The sequence below is a fragment of the Ictidomys tridecemlineatus genome, chromosome 6 (assembly GCF_052094955.1).
Source record: "Ictidomys tridecemlineatus isolate mIctTri1 chromosome 6, mIctTri1.hap1, whole genome shotgun sequence".
Classification (NCBI taxonomy): domain Eukaryota; kingdom Metazoa; phylum Chordata; class Mammalia; order Rodentia; family Sciuridae; genus Ictidomys; species Ictidomys tridecemlineatus.
In genome coordinates this window covers 24,336,537-24,351,546 of record NC_135482.1, presented here as the reverse complement: position 1 = coordinate 24,351,546, position 15,010 = coordinate 24,336,537, and the positions used below count along the sequence as shown (strand labels likewise).

Sequence of the window (15,010 nt, the reverse complement as noted above, 5' to 3'; positions counted from 1 at the left end):
TACTTTGAAACTATATTTACTATTACTATAAACTATCTTTGAAATTACATTTGGGGCTTCATGACATACACACAAGTACCTCACCAGGTTTTTCTGTGTTTGTGTATAGAAACTGGAGTATAAAGACAAGTGAAATGAAAGTAAATCCCCAAGTATTTACTTAATAATATTGTTCCTTAATAATCAATTGGCAAGTAGAAGAGGAAAAAAACCCAGTTTATCAGAAAGTCTTACTTTTATACATTCTACTAATTATGACTTCTTAGCTAGCAGTTTATCTTCAGATTATTATCAGAAGATATACCAATTATAAAAGTTAATGACACCACTCACCCTTAAAATTTTTTAATAGTAGAGAGGTTTAACTCCCAGCATTCCTCAAAAATAAAAATAATAATTAAAAAATTTTTTCAATAAAATGTTAAACTCTGAAAATCATTTCGTATTTAATAGGTGAAAAATAGATTTGTCATTAGATTTCTGATGTAAGTTTTATTTTTTAAAAAGAAACAACAAAACTGAGATACTGGAAAATACAAATAAACATTACCAGATTCATCATTTAATTTGTTTAAATACAAAGTCTAAATAAAGGACCACAGTATGGAACTTCAACAGTCACTCTTAATATGCTAAATCTTCATTTTAGGCGAGAAATCTTTATCATTTTTATTTTCCACAAGAAAAATTTTATATGGAGTTCCAGTAAGTCAACAATACTAACAAATTCAAAACCTTTATAATTATAGATATTGTAAGTCAACAGAGCACTTAAAAAAATTGCAATTGTTGGCAGGCTTTTGATCAGAGTGAACCTTCAAATCATGGTTCATTTCAAACTTAAAAACTCTAGGTTTGGGGTTGAGATACCTAAGTTGGGATTTTCGAGTTCTATCATTAACCTAACTGCTAACTTTGTGTGAGAATTTGGACAATTCATTTATGTTGTGCCTCTTCAATGGAATATTACTCAGCATTAAAAGAGAAAAAAATTATGGCATTTACAGGTAAAATGGATGGAGTTAAAGAATATCATGCTATGCCAAGTAAGCTAATCCCCAAAAACCAAAGGCCAAATATTCTCTCTGATAAGTCGATGCTGATCCATAATGGGGGCAAAGAGGGAGCTCATTGGAAAATGGAGGAACTTTGATTGGACAAAGGGAGGGGGAATAGGGAAGGAACGATGGTAGAATAAGTACATGTAGGACTGCACATATGGTGCAACGTTTACATTGTGTACAACCAGAGAAATGAAAGTTGTGCTGCAATTGTGTACAATGAGTCAAAATGCATTCTGCTATCATATATACCGAATTAGAATAAATGAATGAATAAATAAGTAAATCATAAGATAAAATGGATGAAAAGGGACTAGGGTTGTGACTCAGTAGTATAGTGCTCACCTAGTACATGTGAGGCACTGGCTTGGATCTTCAGCACCACATAAAAATAAGTAAATAAAATAGAGGTATTTTGTCTATCTCCCACTAAAATATACACATATATTTTTTAAAATATATTTTAAATGGATGAAAAAAGACAGCTCTACTCCATCTCACTGACTCTTATGATAGAATCGATATAATAAATGCATAATAAAGCACATAAAGCTGAAAAGAATTTTTTAACACAAAAAATATAAATATTTATAGTATTCTGGTACTATCATGCTGATGGACTCAAATGATTCACAGTTCAGATAGGTTCTAATATAGAATAATCATGTAACAGTTTGCTCACTGGTAGGAATAAGTCAGCCTATTCTTATAAAAATAAAAAAAGCAGTCATAAAATTCATTTAGAAAAATAAGAGGCCCAGAATAGCCAAAACAATCCTCACCGAGAAAAGTGAATCGAGGTGGCATCACAATACCAGACCTTAAATTATATTATAGAGCTGTAGTAACAAAGAGGGTATGGTATTGGCATCAAAACAGGTATGAAGACAGAATAGAAGACACAGAGACAAACCCACATAAATAAAGTTATCTAATACTAGACAAAGGCACCATAAACATACATTAGAGAAAAGATAGCCTCTTCAACAAATGGTGCTGGGAAAACTGGAAATCCATATGTATTAAAATAAAATAAAGAGCTGGGGCTGGGGCTCAGCCACAGAGCACTGTCTCGCATGCGTGAGGCCCTGGGTTCAATCCTCAGCACCAAATAAATAAAAAGGTATTATTGTGTCCACCTACAACTAAAAAATAAATTTAAAAACTAAATAAATAAAAATAAGACTCCTATCTCTCACCCTGTGTAAAACTCAACTCAAAGTGGATCAAGGGGGCTGGAGTTGTGGCTCATTGGTAGAACACTTGCCAAGCTGGGTTTGATCCCCAGCACCACATAAAAAAACTATACGAACAAAATAAAGGTATTGTGTCCATCTACAACTATAAAAAAAATTTAAAAAGTGAATCAAGGACTTAGGCATTAGACCAGAGACCCCACGCCTACTAGAAGAAAAAGTGGGCTCAAATCTCCATCATGTCTGCTTAGGAACCAAATTATTCAACAAGACTCCTAAAGCACCAAAATCAAGAAGTGGGATTTTATCAAACTAAAAAAGCTTCTTCACAACAAACAATCAAGAACATGATGAGAGACCCTATAGAATGGAAAAAATCTTTGCCACGTACACCTCAGAGCACTAATCTCCAGCATATATAAAGAACTAAAAACACCAAAAAACAAGTAACCCAATCAATACATGGGTAAGGGTAATGGACACTTCAGGGAAGAAATAAGAATGGTCAACAAATATATGAAAAACTGTTCAACATCCCTAGAAATTAGAGAAATGCTAATTAAAACTACACTGAGATTTCATCTCATTCTAGTCAGAATGTCAGTTATCAAGAATACAATGTTGGTGAGAACATAGGGGGAAAGGTACACTCATGCATTGCTGGTGGGACTGCATATTGGTGCAACCACTCTGCAAATAAGTATGGAGATTCCTCCGAAAACTTGGAATGAAACCACCATTTGATCCAGTTATCCAATTCCTCAGCATATATCCAAAGGATTTAAAATCAGCATGCTATAGTGATGTGGCCAAATCAGTGTTCACAGTAGCTCAATTCACAATAGCTAAGCTATGGAACCAACTTAGGTTCCCTTCAACAGATGAATGGATAAAGAAAATGTGATTCATGTACATAATGGAATATTATTCAATCATAAAGAAAAATGAAATTATGGTATTTGCTGGTAAATGGCTGGAACTTGAGACTATCTGCTAAATTAAATAAGTCAATCCCCAAAAAACCAAAGGACCCTCTGATATGTGGATGCTGACCCAAAATAGGCTGGGGCAGGGTGATTCACTAGACTGGACTGAACAGTGGGGAATGGAGGGGAAGGATGGGAAAAGGAATGAGAATGGGAAAGACAGTAGAATGAATTGGACATAACTTTCCTATGTTCATATATGAATACACCACCAGTGTAACTCCATGTCATATACAGCCACAAGAATGAGAAGTATGTAAGATATGTCAAAATACATTCTATTTTCATGTATAACTAAAAAGATCAATAACAACAAAAAAGAATAAGTCAGCCTAATTACAAAGGCACAGTTTTAGTTTTTATTATTGCCTAGTACATGTGAGGCACTGGCTTGGATCCTCAGTACCACATAAAAATAAGTAAACAAAATAGAGGTATTGTGTCTATCTACAACATTATACACACACACACACACACACACACACACACGTATACACACATATTTATTTATTTAAGTTAGTTTTTATTAGATACCTAGAACATTATAAACAATAATTGGTAAAAGAAGGAATAATATTTTAACTCAATTCCAAATAAAATTAATATAAGAATATAAAATACAAATGTTTCTACAAAGAAATGTATAACCTACCTACAGACAACAAGTTATTTGCTTTTATTTATTTTTTTAATGTGGTGCTGATAATCGAACCCAGTGCCTCACACTTGCTAGGCAAGTGCTCTACCACTAAGCCACAACCCCAGCCCAAAAAGTTCTTTCTATGAATGTGCAGAAGAAAATTGGTATTTCTCTCCTTCCCTCTTGAAAAAGCATCTGAAAGTAACATGAGGAATGAAAAACAGAATCCCCATTTTTAGTAAAACTAGGAGACAAACCTGAAAATGAGTAGAAAAGCTGGCAAAAGAAATGGAGATGGAATAGGAGTGCATGCTGTAGGCAGCAGAGAGAAAATTTTGCAGCTGCAGATGTCAGAAAGAAGAAAGTATACTTTCTGCAGGTGGTGGGCATACATGAAGGTAAAATCTCCTTGTTTATATCAATGGAAACAAAGTGCTATGACTGACAGCTAGAGCTCCCCAGGCAGTAGTTTGGTTCAAGAAGTAGAGGGGACACTGCTAAACAAGGAATCACATAATCTATATTTATCACATAAACTAGAAATTTATGTCCATGGCTATGGGAGACAAGAGATAGTATGGAAATCCCCAAAGTGTTTATCTCAATTGGCAGAGAAAAATTAAAGAGCAAAGAAATTTTAAAAATCAAACAGCCAAAACAGAACATTCACAAAAAAAATGTTGTTAGAGAGTAAATGAAAACCATTACAAATACTTCATCATTAATTATTAAAACATAATCATGCAATCAACTCTAATTCGAGATATACAAAAATACGTAATCATAAAATTTTATTGACTAGAGAAATTTTGAATAAACTAGTATAATCAATTACTTACCTCTGATTCATATTTTATTTTTTCCTCTTCTGAAATGCGTGCAAATTCTTCTTTCTGGTGTTCAAATTCTGACTTGAGAAATGTATGTTCATAGCGAAGCTTATTATATTCAGCTCTATACTTCTCCACTTCCTAAAATAAGATTGCAATTTATAACAAATTTAAAAGTGAAATTTGTACTCAGTCCAAAAAATCACTTTTAGAAATAAAACTACGTAGTATATCGGTAGCCATTCTGAAAATAAAAAAACGAAATTAATAGGAATACAAATGAAACTTAGAAAAGTCCTCCTAAGCATCCTACAGACAGAATTACTGAGATGGTATCAATGAAAACAATTATCATTTAATTAATGTTGTTTCTTCACTGATCCTCATTATAATAAAAAATGTACAGCATGAAAAAGGTGTGACCTCTGGGCTTAATAAATAATGTTTAAGAATGCAACACACCTTTCAAAATATAGCTAGATTTTTTTAAAGTATAAGATACTCCTCTAAAATTTAGGCAAGATGAACTCAAAGTAGATAAAAGAACAGAATATTTAGTAGAGTACCTTAAGGTGCAAACAAATATTAGAATGATAGCTCAACATACTGCACCACCCTGAAGGATATTTGTAGGACTGTCTCTCACTCACCAGAAACACATACAATTCCCCAGGGGGCTCCAATCCTGCTTCCTAATCACCTATAACAGCTGGAACTCTAGATAGGGCAGAGGGGTTGGATGGGAATTAGAAATGATGGTGGAATGTGATGGTCATTATTATCCAAAGTACATGTATGAAGGCATGAACTGGTGTGAATATACTGTGCATACAACCAGAGGTATGAAAAATTGTGCTCTAGATGTGTAATAAGAATTGTAATGCATTCCGCTGTCATTTATAAATTAAAAAAGAAACAAAAAAATAAAAACAAGAAACAGGCAATATAGCAGAAAGATGCAAGAGACATTATTTCAAGAAGTATTAAGAAACTAGGTAATGAGGGAAAATATCTCTCGAAGTATCAATCAGCCTTGCTGTAATTTTTTTGTTTTTGTTTTTATCACTGTATATCTTTAGTTGAAAGGTTCCTAAGCCAGTTGACAAGCCAAGAAAATGGGTTTCATGATATTAGAGATAATTTGTTTTGATTTTAAAAACCTCTTTTTACTTTATCAACTAACTTAAGTTTGAGTGATTTTATTTCCAAAAATTAAATCTATTCTCAAACCAGAATACTGCCACTAGCAATATATTCAAAAGATCATAGTATCAAGCCAATAAATCATTATAAAAGAGGATTCCATGACCATTCCATGTAATGGTATATCACTAGACTATAATCTCCCAAAGGGGTCCACTTGAAAGGGGACAATGATCATTTGTACATATAAGGCCTAAATATATTTGTTTAAAAAGGTATAGTACAAAATGTCTAGCACAATACCAAATCTACTTAATATCTGTAGTCTTTTCCTCTTCCTTTTATTAAACATTTAATCATATCATACTAATACTTTATAAAAGGAGACCGGTCTCAACCTGAAGGACAACTAACAAATATTTTCCTATCTGAAGTTGCATGAAATGCATTCCTTCATTGGGGAAAAACACTAATTGAGCACCTATATACTGTATGTCACGAACTATTCTAGGAACTTGAAATAATGAACAAAATAAATAGAGAAGTTCTTCCTCTTGTGCAACTTCCATTCTAAAGGTGCTAACAGAAAATAAGCACAATAAATAAATCAGTTAGCGTGTTAGAAGGTGGAAGGTACTTGAGAAAAGATTAAAAATACAGCAAGGTAAGGGGGATCCAAAGATTTAAGTAGTGATGGGGAAAACAGATTGCAATATTAAATGGGGAAAGATGAGGGGGAAGTCAAGTAGGCCTCAGTGACAAAAGTAACATTTTAAATAGAGACTTGCAAGAGATGAAGAAGTTAGCCAAGATAAATCTGGAGGATGAATATTCAAAGCAGAAATAATGCTACAGCAATGGCTCTTGCCCACTTCTAGAGTGCCAAAGAAACATCAAGAGGCCAATTAGGATGGAGGAAACGAGGCCAGAGAAATAATGCACTGCAATCCTGTGAAGCCTTAGAGGCCACAATATGGACTCTTTAAAGGGGAGCCACTGAAGAGATTTTGCGTAAAGGAAGGATGCTTTTCATCAACTTTCATAATCACATGAAGATAAATGAATAGTTCATCTACATAATTACTTACTTCATCCAGATTCCGTAAACGTTCTCTCATTGGAGTTTCTAATTCTTGTTGTATTTGGGCTCTTAACAATTCCAATTTTTGTGGCGTTAAAACCTAATATGTAGAGAGAGAATTATAAATATGAAATTACAAATACTGAAAGAATTCTCCAAATTTCAAGTCTCTCCTTCTAATTATGGCAATGGAATTCAATTCATAGATATTTTCAAAATGCAGCTATTTTACCACAATCACTGCATAAATAGAACCATTATTTGAAAAAATACTTTTAGAATCTCAATTTAAGGTTCTCCCAGATGTCAAAAATTTCATTAATTTGAGGTAAAGACAATCACTAATTAATACTGTAATTATTATGAACAACCATGTTGGCAACTAAGGCTATGGTTTGGATACAAAGGCTTATGGCATAATTTAATAAATTATTATAATAATTGAATTATAATAACTATTAATAATTAACATATATAAACTTAATAAAGATATAAAACTTTATTATACCAAGAGAATTCTTCAGACTTTCAGTCAGAAACAGCTAATTTTTTTTCTGACCAGCAAAACTAATTTAGGCTCTCCTCTCTCATACTCTTATAAAACTCATATTTCGATGAATGATTAAATATTTATATAAAGTTCATATAAGCAAACACAGTTTGTCTATTCCTCACTGTATTTGCAGACACTTCCCACCAATGCCCACTACATAGAAATCACTCAATTATTACTTCATGAATGCCCAAATACTGGTTATAAAATTAATCTAGGACTGGGGATGTCGTAGCTCAGTGTGAGAGTGCTTGCCTAACATGCATAAGGCCATGAGGTCAATCCCCAGAACCACCAAAAAAAAAAAAAAAAAATCTAGCCTGGAATTATGTAAATTTCTATGAAAATGCTCAACTTACTTCATTTAATTATCAATATTCCATATATTTCACTTAAAATATTACATTTTACTATTAAAGTCCACTAAACCAAAAGCATTGTGCAATGTACTATAATGTACATACCACACTACTCTAAGCATCTTACCTGCAATAATTTATTTAAGCCCCACAACAATCCCACTATGTAGCTTCAATGAGGCACTCTAAAATCTAAATAACTTTCTAAAGATCACAAAGACCCACCTGAAGCTCATTATTTTTTCCCTAAGTAATCAAATTATGGAATGAAAAATACCTCATACATACAAATAAAGTAGGCAATGGAAGCTTTACCCAACAGGTAAAGACAAAGAAAAAAGATTTTTTGGATAGAAAGAATGATGCACCAAAGGAAGAAGGAAGCCAAAGCTTAGGTACAAACCAAACTAAAGAACAGTGAAACAACATAATGAGAGGACAATAGAGTAACATCTTTAAGATACTGGAGGGAAAAATCTGTTAACTTAGAATATGATATTCAGTGAAAATTTATAAAACAAACTTTTTCAGCCAGGTGCAGTGGTGCACACCTGTAATTCCAGCTTGAGAGGCTGAAGCAGGAGGATCGTGTGTTCAAAGCCAGCCTCAGCAACAACAAGGTGCTAAGCAACTCAGTGAGATCTTGTCTCTAAATATTATACAAAAAAGGGCTGGGAATGTGGTTCAGTGGTTGTATGTCCCTGAGTTCAATTCTTAGCGTGCGCACACATGCAAACACACACACACACACACACACACACACACAAAAAAAAAATCCCTTTTCTGATGTAAAAATATAAAAATAAAAAGCTGAAAAATATTCTCACCAGCAGAGCTGCTGTAAGAAATGTTAAAGTCCTTAAAACACAGGAAAAAAATTTTTTTAAGTACTAGATGGAAATATGGATATATGCAGAAATGAAAAGCACTGAAATCCACAACTACATGGGTAAATATATGATTTTTATTATTATTTAAAACTGTTTTAAAGATAATGGCATTTTAAACAATAATTTAAAATAATAATCTAGTGTGGGGTTTATGGTTGGGATTGGCAGAGATAAATTATATTTTATAAATCCTAAAGTAAAAGATGGCATATGTTAAGGCTAATGCAATATTTAAAGCAACACAAACAGCTGATGCCAATAAGCCAGCAAAGAGAGCAGAGTCATAAGCAACAAAAAAAGATTAAATAAAACATGAAAAGGGAAACAAAGAATACACGGAACAAATATAAAACAAACAGTAAGAAGGGGTTTGTCCTGTGGAGGCAAATGATCTCCTGCAAACTTTGCTGACAATTTGTAGAAGGCACAGGGCAAAGTAAGCAGAAAGTTAGCTAACCTGTGCTCGCTACCCTGTGCAGCGATGCAGCTATGCAATACCCACATAGCTCCTTAAACACGTTTAATTATGTCATAGATACCTCTTGGAAACAGTGCTTTAAATTTTACAGTGATGTGCAGCACTGGCCTAGATCACCTAATAGCAAATAAAGGTTTAGAAGTCTTCTGATCCTTGAGGTCTCTAATAAAGAATCTCTAAGATTTTTTTATATATTCCTAGAATCATTAAAATTAAGCACATAATAAAAATCTCTTCTTTGCCCAGACCCCAAACATACACAAACCAAAGACATTACAGGATTTTCTCCATTCTATTTTAGGAGAAACTCTCCCATATTTAAGACTTTCAAAGAAGCACTGCAACTACTTGTCTTATAACCTAGGTATCATTACCTACATAAACAAACCTTTAATACTCCAACACTTGCAGTAATAGTGGCCAAATAGTAAAAAAAATGTTTTCAAAGTATTTTTTCATTTAAGAGGGCAAATACTGTGCCAAAAATTCTTAATATATTAAGTAGTGAAACTAAGTAATAAATTTTGATATGAGCATCTTAGTAACCAAAACAAAATAGAAAACATGGGTTATACATTTTTGATGGCCTGGCACAAAAACAACATATACATTTATGGTAACTTTTTTTAGTTTTAAACAAATACATATCAATGATTTCTCGTGTTAGAAAAAGATTTTGCCTTTAGCACACAATAACAACATGCTAGTTAAGTATTCCTAATTCAAAAATGTAAAATCTGAAAATGCTCCAAGATGTTCAAAGAATTCCGGATTTGGGATTTCAGATTTACAGACTAGGAATGCTCATCCAGTAAGTCAATGCAAATAAATGAAAAAATTTTAAAACTCCAAAATCTGAAATACTTTTGGTTCCACGCATTGCAGAAAAGAAATATTCAGCCTGTAACAATAATAGCTAACACGTATTGATCACTAACTACATCAAAGCACAGTAGTGGCAACCTTCTATGCAATCTCTTATTGGATCTTTACAATTATCCTACGAGCTTGGTATGATTATTCCTATTCACTATGCAGAAATGCTCTTTAAATAAATTTCTTTTCAATTTATTTTCTATAAAAGTCAGTGACAACATTAAATCTTGGACAAGACATTTTTTGCAATTAGATAATACATGATTATTTTTAAGATAATCACCTTTCATAAATTTTCACTGAAAAATTTCTTAATGATCTTACTGTTGAAGTTTTCTTCACTTATAATTTGCACAAATTGCAAGCATCCCTTAAAGCAAATAGCTAAATTGAGCCTCTGAATATTCATAAAACAAATTAATTCACTGATTCTACTGGCTTATATTTACATTTCCCCCTTTCACTCACATCTCTGAGGTTTTTATTTTGTTTAAATGTTCCAAATATATCTAGAAATGAAGCTGAGCATGGTGTAGATTCCAATCCAAGCATTCTCCTTCCCCAAACCAAACCTTGTGGTATTCCCAACAGCAGAAGACTTGAAGATTCTGAATGATAAACTGCTAAGGCTATACTGTCAAGGAAATCTATGCTGGATGACATGCCAGATTAGATAACTTAAAAAATTACCTTCTTACTCTATGAACTTATGACTTTGGTATTAATAATCTTATTATTCATACCATTGTTTGCTGATGCTATTCAGAAAGTAAAGAGATACCGGAAAATATCATTCATTCATATTGATTAATTTAAAACTACTAAGCTTGGGGCTGGGATTGTGGCTCAGAGGTAGAGCGCTCCCCTGGCACGGGCAGGCCCCGGGTTCGATTCTCAGCACCACATAAAAATAAAAACATTGTGTTGTATCCATCTACACTTAAAAAAATAAATATTAAAAAAACAAAAAACTACTAAGCTTGACTGGTAAGCTTGACTACTAAGCCTTTTTTTAGTTTGGAGGCACATGAAAAATAACCAGTGTAAAAAATACAAAAAGTATTTTTGTATCAATTGTCTTTTGCTTCAAAAACCCATTTACCTTACAATGTGCACATAAATTGTGCATACATATTGTTTTTACAATCTCTTTTAAGAAACTCCTTAAAAATAACTATCAAATAAGGCTCAGTAGTGCACATCTATAATCCCAGCAACCTCAGGAGGCTGAGGCAGGAGGGCTACAAGCTCAAATCCAGCTTCAGCACCTTAGCGAGGCTCTCAGGAATTTAGAAAGACTCTGTCTCAAAATAAAAAATAAATAAAAAGGGCTGGGGATGTGGCTCAATGGGTAAGCACCTCTGGGGGTTTCAATCCCCAATAACAAAATGATAAAAAATAACCATCAATCATTTTTACTTTAGTTTCAGTTGTAATAAACACACAAAAACTAGTAACATCTTTTGAAAGAAATTCTTTAATTCTGAATTTTAATCAACTCAAACTGGCCTTTTCCCTAATTATTCTGAATATTGAAATATTTCAGAGTAGGTAATATAGTACTAATTTACATAAGTTTGTTTCATGGTTTCCCTTTCATGATAGCTAATATTCTAGAACACATAAAAGAAGATTAAATTATAGCAGCTGGAAATATAGCAGAGAAAAAAATCACTAAAGATAAAGAGACAGAGCTGGAGATGCAGAGCTCAATGATAGAGCATACTTCCCCAGCATGTACAAGTCCCTAGGTTTGACCTCCCAGTACTGCCAAAAATAAAAATGAAAAAGATGCAATTTAACACATTTATCAAAACTACTTACTTCCCCTATCTGACTAGTTTTATACAAACTCAAATATATTGTCTTACCTGCAGTTTTATTTCTTCTAAATCTTTAGTTTTCTCTACTAATTCCCCTTTTAGCTCTTCAAGCAGTAGCTGGAATTTTTCCTGGTTTGTTTCCTTTTCATTTAACAAGCGCTTGAGTTCATTTTGTGATTTTATGTACTCACCCTGCAATCTGATTTAAAAAAACATTTAAAAAATTCAATTTTAAGTATGTTCTTTGTTCTCTAACTGCATTACTTTATTAACACTGTAGTATCTGAACGCAACTTTATAATCAGAGGGAAAAAGATATTTAGCCACCTGGGTAATTCTATGTCTTGCTATTTTGAAAATAAGATTTTATAAACCCAACCCACTTGATATCATTGCTTTGAACAAAGTAATTTTAAAATTTTACTACATTGAAAGTGTTGAATGAATACACTGCAAAATAATAAAATTATACTACAGATCCAGAGCAAACATTTAGACAATAACTTTTTTAACAATCTCATGATACCCACCTCTAAATTTAAGTAATTTACCTTGTGTGTTCAACTTTCAGAGTCTGATAATTAGTTTTATGATGGTCACATCGTAATCTTTCATCAATTAACATTTTTTGGAACTCAGATTCAGAATTTAGTCCAGTGTCTCCACCAGTTGGAAAAATGTTGGGAAAAGTGTCCATATTGGTAAATAAGCTTACAACCATGTAATAATAAATTGTGGCTTTATTATGGTTTTAGTTCTTTTTTGAGGAGTATTTCCCACTTCTTTCTTGCTAAGACAGAATCTCAGAAACCAAATTATACCTGCACAGAGAAATAACTTTGGTTAGTGATCAGTGAATTTGAACTTCATTTGGTTTTACTTTTCTTTTGTCATTTATTATTTTCCTTACCGTTTTTATAACAAAACCCAGTTTTCAAATTTTTCAATTGTTCACAAAATAAAGTACAAGAATAAAGTGTAATCATGTTTTCTTTCCTTCCACACAAAGATTCTTTGGCTATCTATAATACCCATCTCTAAATTTAAGTAATTTTTAACCTTGTGTCTTCAACTTTGAGAGTCTGATCTTCTAGCAGTAACCTAACTATATCAGAACTATGGACTTTTCCAGTTTAGGTACTCCTAAATTCACAAACCAGAGTCATTTTCCTGAAACCACTGTGCTAAACTTCAAAGGTGGATACTAGTACAAAATGCATATTCCTAAATCAGAGGGAAAACTATCTGGAACTTGCTAAGTGACTGGGGAGAATCAAAGACTCTTTCTACAAGTGACAATATGTGTGTTTAATGCTATAAAGGCTCTCTGACACAACACAAACTGCATTCAGGCTACAGATTCAGATCAGAAATCAATCAACACATAAATATTAATCGGTTACTAGGTGTTATGTACTGTGCTAGGAGGAGGAAATTAAATCACTTCACCTACCCCCAAAAGCACTGACCCAGTAGTATGAAGGTTTTCTTTTTTTCTTTCTTTCTTTTTTTTTTTCAGTGCTGTGGATTGAACCCTGAGCTTCAAGCATGCTAGGCAAGTTCTCCACCACTGAGCGATACCCCAGCTTCTTTATGATAGTAACCATGTGTTTACTACATTAGACTTAAAAATGATGAAAAAGTGTTCTTATTACAAATAACTAAGAAAAGTGTAGTTCTATAATCAACATCATTAATCATTCATTATAAATATATACATGGAAATATATATTTTCCTGATAGCATATCCCTTAATTACTAACCTCATCTCTAATTCTAGTTCCTATTAAATATATATATAGTCCTTGACTTAGAATGTATATCTTGTCCTACACAGATTCAAATGTTAAAGCCCTAATCTCCAATGTGACAATATTAGAAGCTAGGGTTCTCTGGGAAGTAATTAGGTTTACATAAGGTCTTGAGGGTAGAGCCTTATGATGGGTAGTGTTCTTTTTTTTTTATTTTTTTTTAGAGAGAGAGAGAGAGAATTTTTTTAATATTTATTTTTTAGTTTTTGGCAGACACAACATCTTTGTATGTGGTGCTGAGGATCGAACCCGGGCCACACGCATGCCAGGTGAGCTTGCTACCGCTTGAGCCACATCCCCAGCCCAATGGGTAGTGTTCTAATAAGAAAAGAGAAAAACTAGAAAAACAGACCTGTGATCCCAGAGGCTTGAGGGGCTGAGACAGGAGGATCCCAAGTTTGAGGCTATCCTTCACAATTTAGCAAGACCCTGTCTCAAAAAAATAAATAAATAAAAAGGGCTGGGGATATAGCTTAGTGGTAAAGCTATCTGCAAACCAAGTAGTGAGGCCTCATTAGACACCAAATCTGCTGGCACCCTGATCTTTGGGACTTCATAGTCTTTGGAACTGTAAGAAATAAATTTCTACTCTTAAAGCCACCAGCCAATGGTATTGAGTTATAGTCTCCCAATGAACTAAAATATGGTTTATATTTTCCATGCCAAAAGTATGAAGAAACAATGACTAAAATTCCATGGCCTTCCTGGACATTAATTTTAATGACCACCAAAGGGGAATATACTATCACACATTACTTGAAGGTCCCCCACTCAAACACATGTCTAAAAATAAAAAATCACATTATTAATTTGCACACATGTACACAAGACTCAATACTAATCTTTCTAGAAAGTTACTGGTATTAAAATGATAAATCTACTTACTTCCTCTTGCCTAAATCTACTTACTTCCTCTTGCCTAATTCTAGGGATTTATTCTATAAAAATAGTTGAACAAAGTACCAAAGATAATACACAATATTCTTTTACAATGTTATTTTTAATTTTTAAAAAAATGAAAAATCACGGGGGCTGGGGATGTGGCTCAAGCAGTAGAGCGCTCGCCTGGCATGCGTGCGGCCCGGGTTCGATCCTCAGCACCACATACCAACAAAGATGTTGTGTCCGCCGAGAACTAAAAAATAAATATTAAAAATTCAAAAAAAAAAAAAGAAAAATCAGAATATCCATGGATAAAGTAATCTCCCTGAATTACAAACTAAAAATGATAAGTTAGATCTTCCTCACTGCATAACAAAGAAAAGAATATGAATAATACACAG

At 33.1% G+C, this 15,010-nt stretch overlaps 1 protein-coding gene across 7 annotated transcripts in view; it reads right to left on the bottom strand.

Moving 5' to 3' along the window:
* The window catches only part of Cep83 (centrosomal protein 83), a 118,256-nt gene that overhangs the window by 62,025 nt on the left and 41,221 nt on the right, over positions 1–15,010 (bottom strand). For 6 of the 7 annotated variants that reach the window (XM_078053004.1, XM_078053001.1, XM_078053005.1 and 3 more), the window contains 4 exons: positions 12,468–12,737; positions 11,965–12,115; positions 6,945–7,037; positions 4,723–4,854 (listed from right to left, as the gene is read on the bottom strand). In XM_078053004.1, coding sequence (XP_077909130.1) covers positions 4,723–4,854; positions 6,945–7,037; positions 11,965–12,115; positions 12,468–12,637 — 546 coding nt within the window. In that variant the 5' untranslated portion in view covers positions 12,638–12,737. Of the gene's footprint in view, positions 1–4,722; positions 4,855–6,944; positions 7,038–11,964; positions 12,116–12,467; positions 12,738–14,079; positions 14,099–15,010 lie in introns of those variants that run through there. The other variant, XM_078053002.1, reaches the window with a different exon arrangement.